This window comes from Electrophorus electricus, chromosome 24, assembly GCF_013358815.1.
Source record: "Electrophorus electricus isolate fEleEle1 chromosome 24, fEleEle1.pri, whole genome shotgun sequence".
In the NCBI taxonomy this organism is placed as follows: Eukaryota; Metazoa; Chordata; class Actinopteri; order Gymnotiformes; family Gymnotidae; genus Electrophorus; species Electrophorus electricus.
In genome coordinates, this window is record NC_049558.1 from 10,648,026 (window position 1) to 10,664,287 (window position 16,262).

A 16,262-nucleotide genomic window follows, 5' to 3' on the forward strand; every position below is an offset into this window, starting at 1 on the left:
CCTGAACACCCCCCCCACACACACACACCTCCACCTCCCTGAACACCCCCCCACACACACACACCTCCACCTCCCTGAACACCCCCCCACACACACACACCTCCACCTCCCTGAACACCCCCCCACACACACACACCTCCACCTCCCTAAACACCCCCCCACACACACACACCTCCACCTCCCTGAACACCCCCCCACACACACACACCTCCACCTCCCTGAACACCCCCCCACACACACACCTCCACCTCACTGAACACCCCCCCACACACACACACCTCCACCTCCCTGAACACCCCCCCACACACACACACCTCCACCTCCCTGAACACCCCCCCACACACACACCTCCACCTCCCTGAACACCCCCCCACACACACACCTCCACCTCCCTGAACACCCCCCCACCTCCACCTCCCTGAATACCTCCCCCTACACACACACACACACACACACACACACACACACACACACACCCCTTTAACTTATATTTACAGGTCATGATGGTTTATATTTACACATCCCATTATTTACGCAGCTTACGCCTACCTGTACTAATAGTTAGGTATTTATGTATACCTTTACTAATATTTATGCAACTTATATTTATGGGTCCTAATATATATGCAGTTTATATTTACATGTCCTAATAGTTTATATTAACGTGTCCTACTATTTACGCAGCTTACGTCTACCTGTACTAATATTTGTGTGTCCTATTATTTATGCAGATAATTTATGAGTGCACTAATATTTATGCAGCTTCCATCTACGCTGGGGGAGCACTGTGGTGTTTTTGCAGAGCACTTCCCTATAGAACCCTGCGCAGAAATGACACCACTCACGTGACCCTCGCCGGACCAAACACTTACGTGTTATGGGAAGAGGAAATCCAGTAATGGGAAAGAGGGTTGTTCATGTCCTCTGGACGCACATAATTGAGTGTGGAATCCCAGATGGAATTCTCCTTGGAGAAAAGGTACGTGAGGAACTGGGGGGAGAGGGGGGGGGCAATTATGTTAATTATGCGACAGGTTTCTTTTAAATAAATCAAATAAATCAAGCAGATTTACATATTTGGCAAAACGTCCTTTTTAACGACTTTGTGCCAAATCAACTGAAGTGAGTTACTAATTTAGTGTGACCCATGACCCTCTGCGGTGTGACCCCTTGACCCTGCGCGGACTCCGGGCATTATGCCCGTCATGCAGAACTTTTCAATCCTTGCAAGTTTTTTACGTAAACTACTCATCAACCACACCGCCACGACCGATTAACCCTTCAATGCCACACCAGCATTACTGACACATTGAGCATGAGTGAGTGAGTGTGTCACACACACCAGGGTTATAACCAGGGTTCAACCTCATGTGATCTGGTTGGTCTTCGTAAGGTACGGTTCACCTTTACTGTAAACAATTACAGCTGCATTATCTGAAAGTCTCACAAAAGTTTCGAAGCGCTGAGGTCATCAGCAATGCAGATCGACCTCTTTAGAAACCACACAAACTCCAAAAACTTCAAAGCAGGACACAGCAGTACTGAACGAAAATGGAGCAGGAGGCCAAGCGGCGTGAACCAATGCCAAGTCTAAATTACCCCTAGGAGAAGATCCTTTCAGAGCGATGCTGTATGTGCGTGTGTGCATTTTACCTCTTCCTGAATAAAGTATGGTAGCTCAATCTCCCTTAGTGGATCCTTCAGGTAATTGAACATGAAGTCCTGCACCTTGTTACTGTCGGTGGCCCAGAGCTCCTGACACACACACACACACACACACACACACACACACACACACACACACACACACACACACACACACACACACACACACACACACACACACACACACATACATACATGTACATATACATATACACACACACACACACAATAATGACTACATTACACATGGAGCTACCAAAACACACAGCATCACCACTGAAGGGGTCACCATGAAAAGACTTCCTCTAAATGCGAGAAGTTTCTGTAGAGACCTGGCCCAAACCACAACACAAACACATCACAACAGTCCTGAACACTTCTCTGCTGTGACCGTGCTGGGTCTTCACTGCACACGTGCAGACCTCATTACCCTGGCCCCAGTTCCTCTCTGGGATGGCATGATTCATCGTTTGTTAATCACTATTGCGGTACTGGGATTTACGATACTGATATCGGGAAAAAAATAATAATCCATCCTACATTACAGTGGCAATATGAAGTTTATGGGCATACACCTCCTGGTTCTCTGTAGTCACAGGGGGATCTGTGCACACACTAAACCAGGGATGAGGAAACAGCCGTGACTGAGCAGTGAGGCCTGTGTAGCCTCATAAAACACAATCACTGCCAGACTGTTGCTTTTATGCAAATACCGCAATGCTGTTTACCACACACTGGTTATCCATACCTACAAGTGCAGCTGACTGAACTCTGAACGTGACTTTGCAGATGCAGGATAAACAAAACTACCCTCTCACCTTCTGACAATCTATCAGAAATCCCTGGAAATCCTCCAATGAAACCTTCTGGTCAGGCCTGTGTGCGATGCAAGGCACCCAGCAAAACACATACAGCCAATCAGAGAGCAGAATAAGACCAATTAAAAATGTACAACCAATCAGAGAGCAGACTAAAACAAATTAAAAATATACAACCAATCGGAGAGCAGAATTAGAAGTAGAAAGTACCTTTGTAGGAGTGATATGTCCATCTGGAGAGAGAGATTAGGAGAGATGGATCAGTTTAGTTTGGACTTCACAGTCAGCAGACCGAGTGCACACAGTACCCATAACAGCCACAATACATCAGAATTAATGCCCAGATTAACCCAAATCCATCATCTTAGATTAATGGCCACATTTAACAGAATCCTGCGGCTCGGTTTAGCCGTTATTGACAGCTAGCACACTCAAGTGTGTTCACATTAGACATCCACATTCCAACATTCCACAGTCAGTCAGTCAGTTATGTTCAAAACAGGAATAATCCGCCCCACACTTCAGTAATTAAATCTCCAAAGACAAAAGTTAGACACACACAGACACACGACTGAATAATTGTTTAGTCACTGGGAACAGAGGTCATCTGTGTGTGTGTGTTTGTGGTGTGTGTGTGTGTGAGCACGGCCTAAGGATGGCCTGCTTTTTAAGAGAGAGAGAGAGAGAGAGGGAGGAGAAGGAGAGAAAGAGCCATTTCTTTCATATCACACACACACACACACACACACACACACACACACACGGAGAAGCCAGAACACTCACAGATTTCTGGGCGTCATACATAAGGCTACGGTACAGCTGGGCGAACTGACTGTAAGAGACGTCTCCACTTCTTAAATCACTGTCCTAGAACACACAACGTTTAATAAAAAGGACATTTACCCTCCCCCCACAATTTAATAAATTACATTAACACACAGATTTTAATAAAACATTGCCAGTAACAGCACTAAAAACACACGGGGGGGCCACAATAAGCACTAACGGTGGAGTGTGCGAGTGTATGTATGTGCGTGTGTGTAGGTTTTACCGGAAGCTTCTCTCGTAGGAACTTCATGTTTGGGACTCGATAGTTGACTTGACACAACATGTTCTTCAGATCTTTACAGGAGATTCTAAAAAAAAAAAGAGAGAGAAAAACGATCACACACACACAGCCTAAATTCAAACACACGATGCATTCATTCATGAGGCTAAAACATTTTTACATTCACATATTAGGCTCGTAATATACAGTCCCGGGCGTGTTTGAATTCAGCAGTTGCCCTCCCAAAGCCAAATGAATCACAGCCAGGAGGCAGTCTCGTCTCCCTGTGCCACGCAGGGCCAGGCAATGCATTCTGGGTCAGCCTGGTTATAAACCTGCCAGTTACATTAGAGAAGGTCCCAGAACAGAGAGGTTCTGCAGTCGCTGCGCAACACAGCCTGCTACAGGCTTCCTTTACTCTGCTGTAGTGTGTGTGTTAGTGTGTGTGTGTGATAGTGAGTGTGTGAGTGATAGTGTGTGAGTGTGAGCTTCGTTTCCTGTTGCAGGATGTATAGTTGCTTTTGCAACCCCCAGCTGAGAAGCTCTACTCCATCTCTCTCCGCCTGACAGGTGTGTGTGTGTGTGTGTGTGTGTGTGTGTGTGTGTGTGTGTGTGTAGTTAGCTTCTTGCAAGGTGAGAGCAAGTCAGCACAACAAACCCTACAATCAGGCTTCAAGCACACATGAAGTGCCCTAGTGCTCATCTGTGCTAGGGCACTTCACCTGAACTAGGGCACTTGTTTGAAAGCGCCATGTTGCTAAGCCTGCGTGTCCGTCTGTCCGCCTTCCTCACATCTGGGACATTGTGACCAACACAGAAACCCTCAAGACAGACTGACATGTAGCAAAGAAGCACACTGAACCCAGCACTCTGAAACCCCCCCCCCCCCACACACACACACACACACACACACTCACACTCAGGCATGCACAGACACACACAACTACACCGGGCCTACAGTGCCAGATTTTCCACAAAGATAAAAGGCTTTTGAATGGCAATGAAACTAAACTATGCTGGATTAAAATTACACAAACCGTTTTAAACTACCAACTATGATGGATTAAAATGACCGTTTAAACTACAAAGTATGATATATTAATATCCCACAAACACTTTTACAGATGAAAATCCATGTTTTCAGACTTACTTATCTTCTCTGTTGCGATCAACAGCGTAAAACTGTTTTCTTAACCACCTAAACGACGAGAGACAGAACAATTGAATAAAACATGTAACTACAGTCATTTCCTTGAACACTGAAGACTTGTTCTGGTTTATAACCAGCCACTTGGTGCTAAATGTGATTTTGGTTCAAAACCAGGAGTGTGTTATTGTTAGACTGAGATTAAAGGTGAGAGGTCACAAAGAGGTACAGACCGTTCTATCTGCAGAGGAGTAGGGGAGGACACCGTGTCGGTCACCAGCCAGGTCAAACCCCTCACCCACATGGTCATCTCCTCGTCTGATGTTGCTAACACACACACACACAGAGTGGATGGGGGTTAGGGAGAACATTTTATGGAAGTGTGTGTGTGCGCGTGCTAGAGGGTCACTGAACTGTCCTGTGGTGGTGTATCACATATGACTGCAGTAATACGTTTAAAAGTGTGTTTCACTGAGCTTAGATCCACAATATGGGCTGTAGGTCAATCTACACTGTGGTGTGTGCTTCTGTGTGTGTGGTCATGTTTTAATCTCCTTGTCGGGATCAAATGATCCAATGATGATAGGAAAATGTGAACCTTTAAAGCTGCTGGAGATACTTGCTTTGTCTGCACAGGGGAAGTTCCTTTTGGTTCCTGGGGTGAAGTTCATCTGTGTGTGTGTGTGTGTGTGTGTGTGTGTGTGTGTGTGTGTGTGTGTGTGTGTGTGTGTGTAGCTAATATAGCCACTTTAACACACGAGGCTAATGGAAACGCCCCACTAGGGTAGTAATACAAGACTGTGTGTATACGTGCATCACGGCCTACCTGCCAAGCTGAGAGATTTGAGGCGGAACTCTGTTCCATACAGGATGACGAAGCAGTGGGCGTGGTCAGGTCTGGACGCTGAATCCTCCACATAGCGCTCGAAGTCCCGCGACTTCTGACCCGTACGGATCTCCTTAATCTCCCGGATGTCAACTGGACAAAACAGAGGGGCGGCGCTTCAGTAATCCGGATTCACAACAATCCGCCCAACCCCCGTTAAAAAATAACGCAAACCTGTTCAGTGTGTTCTCCAAGTGAGGAATGCGTTTCTTTTTGCTTCTGCTCACCAGATACCCTACCGCCGGATCTCTCTCACACATACACACAGAATGGACTCAATCTGAACTCTTCATTAACCTTTTCCCTAATCCCATCTCATGACCTCTAACGTCAAACCAAAAGCCTTTTAGTTGGACTGTAACAACAGACAAGTTACAAACTAATGCAAAACACAGTAGTGAAATCCATAGTTACTGTAGCAGATTAACTGTTCATACAGTCACTGGAACGGATTATATAATCCATACAATAACTGGACCAGATAATATATCCATACAGTTGCTTGAGGGAATTACATATCCATACAGTAACTGGAGCAGGATTATATATCCAGCCATTCACTGGAGAAGCATATTGTTGTGCATTCATAATCTAGAAGTGCACAAAATGCAGTGTTTAACTCATTACTGGGATACTTTCTATAACATACAAATAAGCAGCAAATAATCCGATTTTTTTTAACTACATGCTGTGAGGGTCCCGCCCAGTCCTCTCAGTTGCCCCTGACGAGCACAGTTCTGTGGGACACTCTGAGGTCCATCTTTAAATCACGTTCACGCACAGCCTTTCTTTCAAGGCCCATCCCAGGACAGAAGCACGTAGTCCGGAGGGGCACACAAGACAAAGACGTGTGTGTGTGTGTGTGTGTGTGGTGTGGGAACTGGGTACAGGTCTGTAGCAGGTCTGCGTGACCTAGACCAAGATTAGCTCCCTGTTCTCTCGGCGCTCTGCACTTGCACACAGCCCCATAAACGCATCCCAGAAGCCCACAACCGTCCGGATGCTCTCCACACATGGGAAACTTCTTAGAAAGCCAATTTGCAGATTCCCGCACAGTCCGTATGGCCGCGGACGGGATTAAGGCATCGTCGGGCCGCCGACGGCTGCAGCGATGTCACTGACCTCAGCACAAGACACGGAGGTGCTGCCCCGCCGCCCCCGCACATGTTCTCCACCTGACTCCGTCACACTTCCTGTGCCGCTCCACGACCGCAGTGTCCTGAGCGGAAACGATCTCTCTCTCTCTCTCTTTCGCTCTCTCTCTCGCCAAATTTTGAAAGTATTCAAATCTCTTTACTTGTTGCACACTTTATTTTGCTTTATTCTGTTTGAATTTGAGTGGATATAATTGGCATTTTTACCCATCATCCCACACTTCCTCACGCAGAACTAAACATTTTAATCAGCCCGTTTATTTGGAGATGTCTACTTGGCTTCACTCTCCAATCTGGACACGTTCGCCAGTGCAGATGGTGATGGTCAGGTCACGCCACAGACGGTGGGCGGGGCTGGAGCCTAGATGGGCGGGGCTGCTCACTGACCTTCACACTCCTGTGCCTCTCCAGGGTTGTTTTGGTCCCTCCCCCATAACTTGATGCTGCCTCCACCATGTTTCACAATAGGGTTAGAGTTAAGGGGTTAAGGCCAGGGGTAGGACATTAGCCAGGTGATGTGCAGTGCGGTGTGGTGTCCGTTTTTCACCAGATTCGGTGCTGGCCATTCTTCTCAAAGTTCTCAGACCAGACAAAACGTTTCCACGTGTTGCCAAGTCCTTTCCTTTAACTCCATGGTGGCTTCTATTCTGCCACTCCACCCAGGCCTGGTTTATGAAACACAGCAGAGGTGAGCGTGGCGGGCGTCCAACACTTTCTCCCACCTCTGTGCAGATATCTACGCATGGTTCCTGAGGCTTCACGATCTGGTTGCTCTGATCGTAGTGTGTGGACTGTGGGCCCTTACAGACACTGGTGGGAACCCTTACAAACTGTGTAGTCCGTCTCATTTCAGATGACAGCTGGACTAATGTCCACGCGCGCACGCACAAAAAAAAAAAGCACCAAAGCCAACAGGAGTTTTTGATTTGTAATTAATTTTCTAAACTCTCTAAATCAACAAGTCACTTCATTACATGTAAATAAGCGCAGATTTCTGGGTTAAAACAGTTACTATGTCCGTTCAAAATCAAATCGTCATGTACAATCGTATTTCGACTGCCTGAATGAGCTGAGGGTCGTGTTGGATCTCCTCCTGTACTGCACTGCTGTGTTCTGACAACTCAAACCAGCTACTGTTCTCAAACGCTTTATGCTGTCACACACACGCTGAGGGCCTCTGAGTGTAAACGTTACGGGCAGTAGCAGGTGGAAAATTACTTGGTTTTACCTGGTCGATTTTTCTCGTGTGTAAACCAAAGTTTTTTGTTTTGTTGTGTGTTTGTTGTTTATATCGACAGTCCCTTAGCATCACTATACCAGCGTCATCAAAATAATGTTTAACAACCTCACAAACGAACGTTCTGCTCATATGAAAAACACGAAAAAATAAATAAAAAAGACTTCCTATGGAAGGCAGCAGGGATTTTTTAAAAATTAAATAGGTTTTTAAAAAAATTAATTGCTATTTGTTTCTGCATTTCAGAAAAGGTTTAGTCAAAGCCCAGAATGTAATACTGTATTTGAATAAAATACATTAAGTTTAGTTGACAGTAATAAAATAAACAGAAACCAATGAGTTGTTAATTTAAAGAAACCTGCCTTATCATCCCTTTTGTATATTTTCTATTTCTCCTTAAAAACGCAAACATATATCTGATTAATGAAGTAATCACATTAATTAATACACACACAGCCCAGGTCTCATCCACTGTATTTCTATTTATTTTTGTGGTGACGGAGACACACCAGAATGAGACGGTGACTTTTCACTTACACACCGTCCGAGTGCACAGCTAGTTCTGGACAGCTAGTTCTTAAGGGTTATTAAAAAAAAAAAAAAACAACACACACACAGTTGCCTGACAGTGACATTGCAAGGCTTCCGGTACTGAACACACGCAGTTTCCAGCCAGCTCCTCTGAACACACACACACACACACACACACACACCACCTGCTGTTGTGGAAGATATGGATATTAATAACAAATCATTTTACCTTTATGCGTTTTAAAGCAAGTTCATCTATAATCTACATGTATGTGTAAGCCATATTAAATTCTACAAACGGATCTACAGCAGACATCGCGGTTACTGTAAACTTGCAGTCATCTCAACACAATGGGGAACACAACTCACTATTTGCTACCCTTCCTCAAATAAGTGCCAAAAACTACAGCACCAAAACTACACAGCATCACCAAAACTACAGTGTCACCAAACCAGACACTTTTCTGAATGACTAAAGAAACAAGCGTATTAAATCTGATGCGATTCCACACACAGGCTGCACTGTACAAACACCCATCTGATCATTAGCACTGTTCTTCTACCTGGAATTAAATACAAGGGTTCATCTTTTGGACACGATGACGATGATGATTATTGTCATCATCACTTCTAATTATGGGCTGAAATTCCAACTCTAAATCATCCTCATCAGCAAATAATACACCTGCTACTGATACACTGTGCACCTCTTAAAATGTTCATAAAAACAAAATGGTAAGATACACCTCTCAAAGTAGACAGAAAGCCTAGTCAACTCTGTCACTGACAAATAAACACTTTCATTTTCATGACAATAAAACATTCCAGCACTTACACACACACGCACACGCACGCGCACACGCACACACGCCAGGTCTGGGGACGCCAAGCGTCCTACACACCAACACGCCAAGGGCGTGCGCCCCGAGACACACAACCCCCAAAACCACAGAGCTCACAGGGTCGCCATAGCAACACTGGAAGAAGACACCCGCCAGCGACCTGCTGACCTCCATCCACATGTTGCAGATACTTTATGTCCGCAAAACTCTTTTCCAGAAGATCAGAATCCTGCTGCCATCACATTTTTCAGTCTGGTTAACACACACACACACACACACACACGTTTGGACAGTGAACACTGAACGTTGTCATCTGATCAACATCGCAGTGTTTTGAGTTCTGCACACGTTCACAAATGCTGGAAGCATCAATTCCCAAATCAAGAGACGTCTCTTACTTCCGAGCACAGTGATGGGACAGGTGTGTGTGTGTGTGTGTGTGTGTGTGTGTGTGTGTGCGCGCGCACGTCCGTCTTTAGCACATGGAGCATACAGTGCAGTAACAGTATCAGGACACCCGGGCCCTCAGCAGGACGTAGTCAGACCTCTAGATTGAGCAAAGGTGTGTGTTTCTGACTGGACACACTCCTCTGTCAGACCTGGTGAGAGGCATTAAAATGGCAGCAGTGTGTCCATGATGGACATTTCCAGATGTGCATTACTCTCCGCAGCACAGATATGGTTCTACCATCGCCACACACGCACGCACAGTGTCAGGTGTCTGGAGTGTTCTGCTTAAGGGCCCAGGAAATCCCAAATATCACCTGGTGACGCAAAACATTAACAGAGCCATCCAATTAGCATAAACTCCACTACACATAATGCACATCTATTAATTAAACTATACAAACCACAACTTCTCCAAAAAAAAACAAACAAACAAAAACACACACACACACACACACACACACACACACGTCATAAAATCTTCGTCCCCCACCCCACACTCAGCCAGGCCTGTATAAATGACCATCCATGGCCCGGCCCTTCCCGGCACACACACACACACACACACAAACAGACTAACGAGGGGTTTCCTCTCCACTTTCTTTCCTAATAACTGAAACCTCACACCTATTTCCTCACTTCCAAAAAAAACACTTTACATCAACATTCCAGAGTCCATCCACATGATTTCTGGAATTCTCTGGAATATTGGGCAACATTTCACCCAAATCCTTCGGGTTGTATATTTGCGGGTTACATGTGTGGAGTTGGTTCAACAAACAAGGCCTACAACTGGGTTTAAAAGGCAGGTAGGTGTGTGCGTGCGTGCATGTGCGTGTGTGTGTGTGTGTATATATATAGAGGTTCCAGCTAACACTCTGAAATGAACACATGGAGGAAAGCTGTTCTACAATGAATACACACACACACACACACGCGCACACACGCACAGAAAGGTGAACACATGGAGGGAAGCTCTTCTCCTACAATGAACTCACACACACACACACACACACACACACACACACACACTCTCAGCTAAAGCTGCAGTTCAGTCTAAGCAGGGCAGCAGGAAATAAGACTGCAGAGCACAGCCAAGACCCTTCCTGTCTCACAAACACACACACACACACACACACTCTTTCAGAATATCTTGCAGACGTTCTTATCCAGAGTGACTTACATGTTTGTCAACAAGATAAACAGAATCCATAGAATAGAAGAATCCATCTCCACCAGGTAAACTACAGGACCCACACACACACACACACACACACACACACACACACACACACACACACACACACAGCCTCTTTGCACTGTAGCATCAGGTCTGGATTTCAGCTCTTTCAGGAGTTCGTCCAGCAAGGCTGCATCCCCTCAGCAGTCAGGCCGGGCCAGGCCAGGGGGCACGGCACAGGGCATGTCATGCCAGCTCCGCTTGGCACAGCGGGCACAGGGCGGCAACCGGATGGGGAGTGTGGGAAACTCGCACAGCTTACACACACACGCAGGTCATCTGCATCAAGACTCGGAACAATAAGCACATTCACAACTGTAGCAGAACTGACCTCAGAGCACAGAGCCGCGACGCCTACCGGTGCGTACCACAGGCCTCGTACAACTCAATCACAACAGGAGCGCGTGCCGTTCGGTCCCATACGTCACCTGTAGCGTGGCAGGTCCATCGGACCGTCGGAAAGGCACGCGCGGCCAGCGTGCTCGCGACACGGCGGGAACGGATCGCAGATCAGCCCACGGCAGAGTGCTCACACACAGCTCCATGAAGAGCGTCAATACGGTACACTGAAAGGTGGCATAATAAATGGAGCCTAAATGTCTAGACGTTAGCGGCAGAAGAGCTCCGGGTGGTTTTAAAAGTAAAGACGAAGTGTCCCGCAGGTACGTTCACTGCCTCGGCGGGGACCGTGTGACAGCCGAGGCGCTTTGGGCCACTTCTCCGGGCGCGCCTGGCGCACGCCAAGGTGTGTGCCATTCCGGAGCATGCTCCCAAATGCACCACGTTCCCCTTTCACAGGCCAGCCAATGGTGATTCATAACAACAACAACAACAACAACAACAACAACAACAACAACAAGCGGAACAGTTTGGCTTAAGAGCCAGGTTTCTTTGTTTATTTCAAGCCTGCGTCTGCGCGCAGAACCACCTCACCATGTCCGAGCAGACAACAGAAACGCCAAAGGGGGGAAAAAACCCACATCGCTCCAGCCATTTTCCTGCGCCGCTGCTGCATCCGGAGCAGAGTGCAGCTGTGAGCGAGGCATCCTGCCGCACGGCAGCGTTTTGCTCGAGGCGCGCGGGACCCGCGTCTACAGAAAGGGCCTCGTGATGCTCACCGAGCGCCTTGGACGCGACCGCAAACCCCATAGACGTCAGCGTCTCTGCACGGTTTCGCACGCGCGTCGTGCCCTGCACAGAAGCACGGGCCTGCACGGGCGTCGGCAGGCCTGTGATCCTCCACGATGATGGAAACCCACGAGCCCTCGCGGTCTGCACGCCCCTTAGAATGACGGAGCGTTTGCCCACGCGGCATGTCCCACATGTTTCCATCTTGGTAAACCGGCGAACAGACCAGTTCAGTGAGAGGAAACCGGTTCTACTGTGACATCTCGCGTCCGGAATGAAACCTTTGCGTGTCATCGCCGCGGCAGCCTCGGCACGAGCCGTCCGGACGGGCAGCGGCGCTCAACGCAGCGAGCAAACGTGCAAGATTCGCATCACGCACACACAGGCTACGGGGCCCGGGAAGGCACCGGCAGTGCGCGCGGTACTTACTCTCTCCCTCGATCTTGTCCGTGCCCCTGGTCCAGATGACCTGGCGGGTCTCGAGCTTCACCTGGAACGTCCTCCTCTCTGGCCTCTGCGACTTCTTGGCGTAAAAGAGCGTGAGCACGGTCCCCAGCTCGAGGTCGCGGTAGACGTTGTTCATCTCCGTGTCGCTCGGGGTCCACGGAACGGGTCCGTTGGAGAAGAAGGCGGCGCTCGCAGCCATGGACGCGTCCGCGCGAGGCTAGCTCGCGTCTCCCGGGGCGTGAGCGGGACACCTAAGAGAGCACAGAGAGCGCGCGGAGCTGCAGGGTCCAACAAGACTACGACGCCTCGCAAGACCGGCGGGCGCGCGCGCTAGTCCGCGCCGCTCTGGGTGCGTGCGTGTCGGGACAGGAATGCGTGCGAAGCGACGGGAGGTGCTCGCGCTGATCGAACCCGGTAGGTCGCAGCTCGCGCTAGCCTACGGCTACACGAACAGTAGCGTGTGTGTTCGCAGCGGAGGCTCCAGCCCATAACAAAACGCGCCAGACGGCGGAGAAAACACACACGCCGAGCCCGTCACGGCCTCTCGCGCCGACGTTAGGCGACACCACGCGCGAGGATGGCCGTGATAATCCCGGGACGGGAGCTAACCCGTGACAGGCTAACGGCTAACAGCTAACGAACATGACCTCAGCTCGGGATGAACGTAATCCGCCGCAGCGAGGAATCGTGTTTAACGGCGAATAATAAACGAACAGCGTGCGCCTGCCTGCACGGGGCCGTGGCGCGTGATTTATGCTGCGTTACGCGTGAAAGAAGTGGGACAGTTCCGCGAGCGAGCTGCTCCGCTGGCTTTTATCTTCTAATCTCCCTTACCGTTTAAAACGGAACTGGCACGACAAAAGAAGAGCGCATAGTATCGCCGCAATCTCAGTCCGGCACATCCCCGGGCCCGCTTCACGTGTCCGCGCGACTATCTTGTCTCGCGACGGGGCGCGACGCGTCTCAGTCCCGGGAAAAGCGGTGCGTGCTGCTCTCCGCCATACGCGAGCGGGTCAGATTGAGACGCGGCACGCGCGCGCACGCGCGCGGCCCTTCCCCCATTCCCTCCTGCTCGACTCCGCGCGGCTTCTTAAAGACACAGCTCGCGCCTTCGAAGGCTCGTTCGGGACCACAAACGCAGCCCGTGCAGCTTTTTTTTATTCTACAGATTTGACCCTTAACCTGCGAAATTAACATTCTGCTTGCGCGGTTACCGGGGGTGACGTTTCGCCAAATGCAACGAGACCCAAAATACCTGAAATGGCCCCTGGAGGTATTTTACTCTGGTGGAGGTGTAACATTTTAAAGGCTGAACAAGCAGAAGTGTAGCTCTGAAAACCCCACGCACGTCCATTACAGCGCGCGAGCAGAAAGACTCTGAGATGGCCAGATCCGTGCGTGCGAACTCTGTTTATGCCCTGTGAGGTCAGCGCGTGTGACCTGTGACATGGACGTGCTTCAGTTTTAATAGCGTATTATGATTTACAGTAGCCAGCAACGAGCAAAAACCTGCAACTGGCGTCTGGATCTAGTTAAGGGGCCAACTTCACGTTAAAGGGGCCAAAACATTAAAATCACCAAAGTACAGCTTCACTCGGTAATAATGCAGGGAGACGTTTCCCAGCGGTGAGGACGGACATGAGACATATTTGTGTGAATCTTTTTCTCCTCATTTGGATTGCCAGCTTAGTCGATTTTTAACTTGTAGCACGTCTGTAAGGCGGCATGTTCCCCGGTGCATCAAAAGTTGTTTGCACATCTTTGCAAACAGATCTGACGAAAACTGAAGTCAAACCACAACCGCAGATGTGCTGCGAAACCTTCGCGCGCCCACCTGTCGGAATCGAAGGCGAGTGGCACTGAGGATATGGGGGGCACGCATGCACGTTATAATGCATCACAGCCTGCAGTTAGCAAACGTTCAACTTGTGCCAGTGTGAGCTCACCTGGCACCGACGGAATTCTTCCCAATAAACGATCCAGAGTTGACTGCACGGTACCTTCTTTAATCACTGCGGGAAGAAAGAGAAAAACTGCATTTAAGACAGATGTGCACTGGTAGGCAATCTTGAAAAATCAGATGAAAGTTAGACAAGCTCAAATGTGGAGTTAGTGTCTGATTTTAAGGACTTGCTGAGGTTTTACCTTCAGAAGGCATCCTAAGACAAATTGTGATTTGCCAGTGAATTTATTAATGGCCGTGTAATTTGGAATAATTTCCTGCACTCTGCACACCGTCATGTGAGAAGTGGTTTTGACACGCGTGACCCCGTTACCCCAGCAACAGCACGACCCTTCAGTGGACACACTAGGAAAAACATGTTGGCTGTTTCATATTGTGAAGATGTCATACTTACTCCTCTCTAACCCTTAACTTAGGTGGGATGAGTTACAGGGCCAGACTTTGCAATCTGTGAAATGACAAACGCTATGGTATTTTTTTTTCTCTTCAAAATCTATTGTTGTAGGCTAACGGCGCTCACTGAGAAAATTAACATTATCACACTAGCTCAAGCAGCTTTAGACAGCATCAGGTCCAAAAACAGGGCGGCAAATATGTACGTTATATTCAGACATTTCAACAGTGACCCAACGGAATACTCGTCAACAGGCAGATTGTTGCAGCGCGACTTCGTGGTTTGAATTCTGGAAACAGAAAATGTTAAAAAAAAAACAACAACATATGACTGCTGTATGCTAAAGGACAAAACATGGGAAGGTGTTATTTCTAAGACATCTTCAGTTATCAGGAAAACATAAGCATATGCTTACATAGAGATAAAATGGTGAACGGACGCAATACACGTTTCCTAAAATCGGCACTGTCCAGGGCCCTTTCACCCTCACTCGTTCCTGACCCCCTCCAACTGCCTCACACCTCTGTTTCCCTCATCAAGTTGTGAGGACTCAGTAAATTCTAAACCTTCACATCACTTCAGATTGCAAAAGAACAATAGAAAATCCAGTAAGACAGACAGCTTTAAAACTCCAGTACACATGTAGAAAAACAGAATAAATTATTCTCCTGGTGTACTCTCTCTCTCTCTCTCTCTCTCTCTCTCTCTCTCTCTCTCTCTCTCTCTCTCTCTCTCTCTCTCATACAAACACACACACACACACACACACACACACACACACACACACCAGTGTAGGGGAAAAGTTCAGAGCCGAGTTCTCCTTTGCCTTTCCAAAACATTCCCCTTCAGAGAGCGCCAGTGCTGACCCACACTGCCCCCTGCAGGCCGTGCCGGTCCCTGCGGCAGGGACGTTCTCCCAAAATAGTCCCCGAGGTGTGCTGACGACAGCGGGACAGAGCGGGACCTGGAGCTCCTCCTCCCTCCACCTGACCTCCGCACGGGAAAACCGCGGGGAACACAATACGCCGTGGCACACAAACAAACCCGATTGTTCCTGGCCCCGCCCATTCCTTTCCTTGCAGCTGCTCGGCCGTGTGGTTTCCCACAGTAAAGGAGCACTTTCCCTCTCAGGACCCTGTTTGTCTACAGTAACTCGGCCCGCCGATTTTAACACAATGCGTCGTTGTTGACGTGGTCAAGTCCACGGCGTGCGTGCGACTGTTCAGCTTTGTAACGGATCTGGTCAGGACGACCCACAATCAGCATATGCAGACCAAACACACACTCATACGCTGCCAGGCAAGTTCATAACCAG

The 16,262-nt window shown here is 48.4% G+C and overlaps 1 protein-coding gene across 1 annotated transcript in view; it reads right to left on the reverse strand.

Moving 5' to 3' along the window:
* Positions 1-13,621, reverse strand: part of plcg1 (phospholipase C, gamma 1) — a 30,415-nt gene extending 16,794 nt beyond the window's left edge. Inside the window, exons 1-10 of the mRNA XM_035522360.1 lie at positions 12,573-13,621; positions 5,505-5,657; positions 4,912-5,005; positions 4,682-4,729; positions 3,535-3,619; positions 3,267-3,350; positions 2,694-2,716; positions 2,484-2,541; positions 1,654-1,755; positions 873-991 (exon numbers count right to left, since the gene is read on the reverse strand). Coding sequence (XP_035378253.1) covers positions 873-991; positions 1,654-1,755; positions 2,484-2,541; positions 2,694-2,716; positions 3,267-3,350; positions 3,535-3,619; positions 4,682-4,729; positions 4,912-5,005; positions 5,505-5,657; positions 12,573-12,789 — 983 coding nt within the window. The 5' untranslated portion in view covers positions 12,790-13,621. The remainder of the gene's footprint in view (positions 1-872; positions 992-1,653; positions 1,756-2,483; positions 2,542-2,693; positions 2,717-3,266; positions 3,351-3,534; positions 3,620-4,681; positions 4,730-4,911; positions 5,006-5,504; positions 5,658-12,572) is intronic.
* Between the last annotated feature and the right edge of the window lie 2,641 nt (positions 13,622-16,262).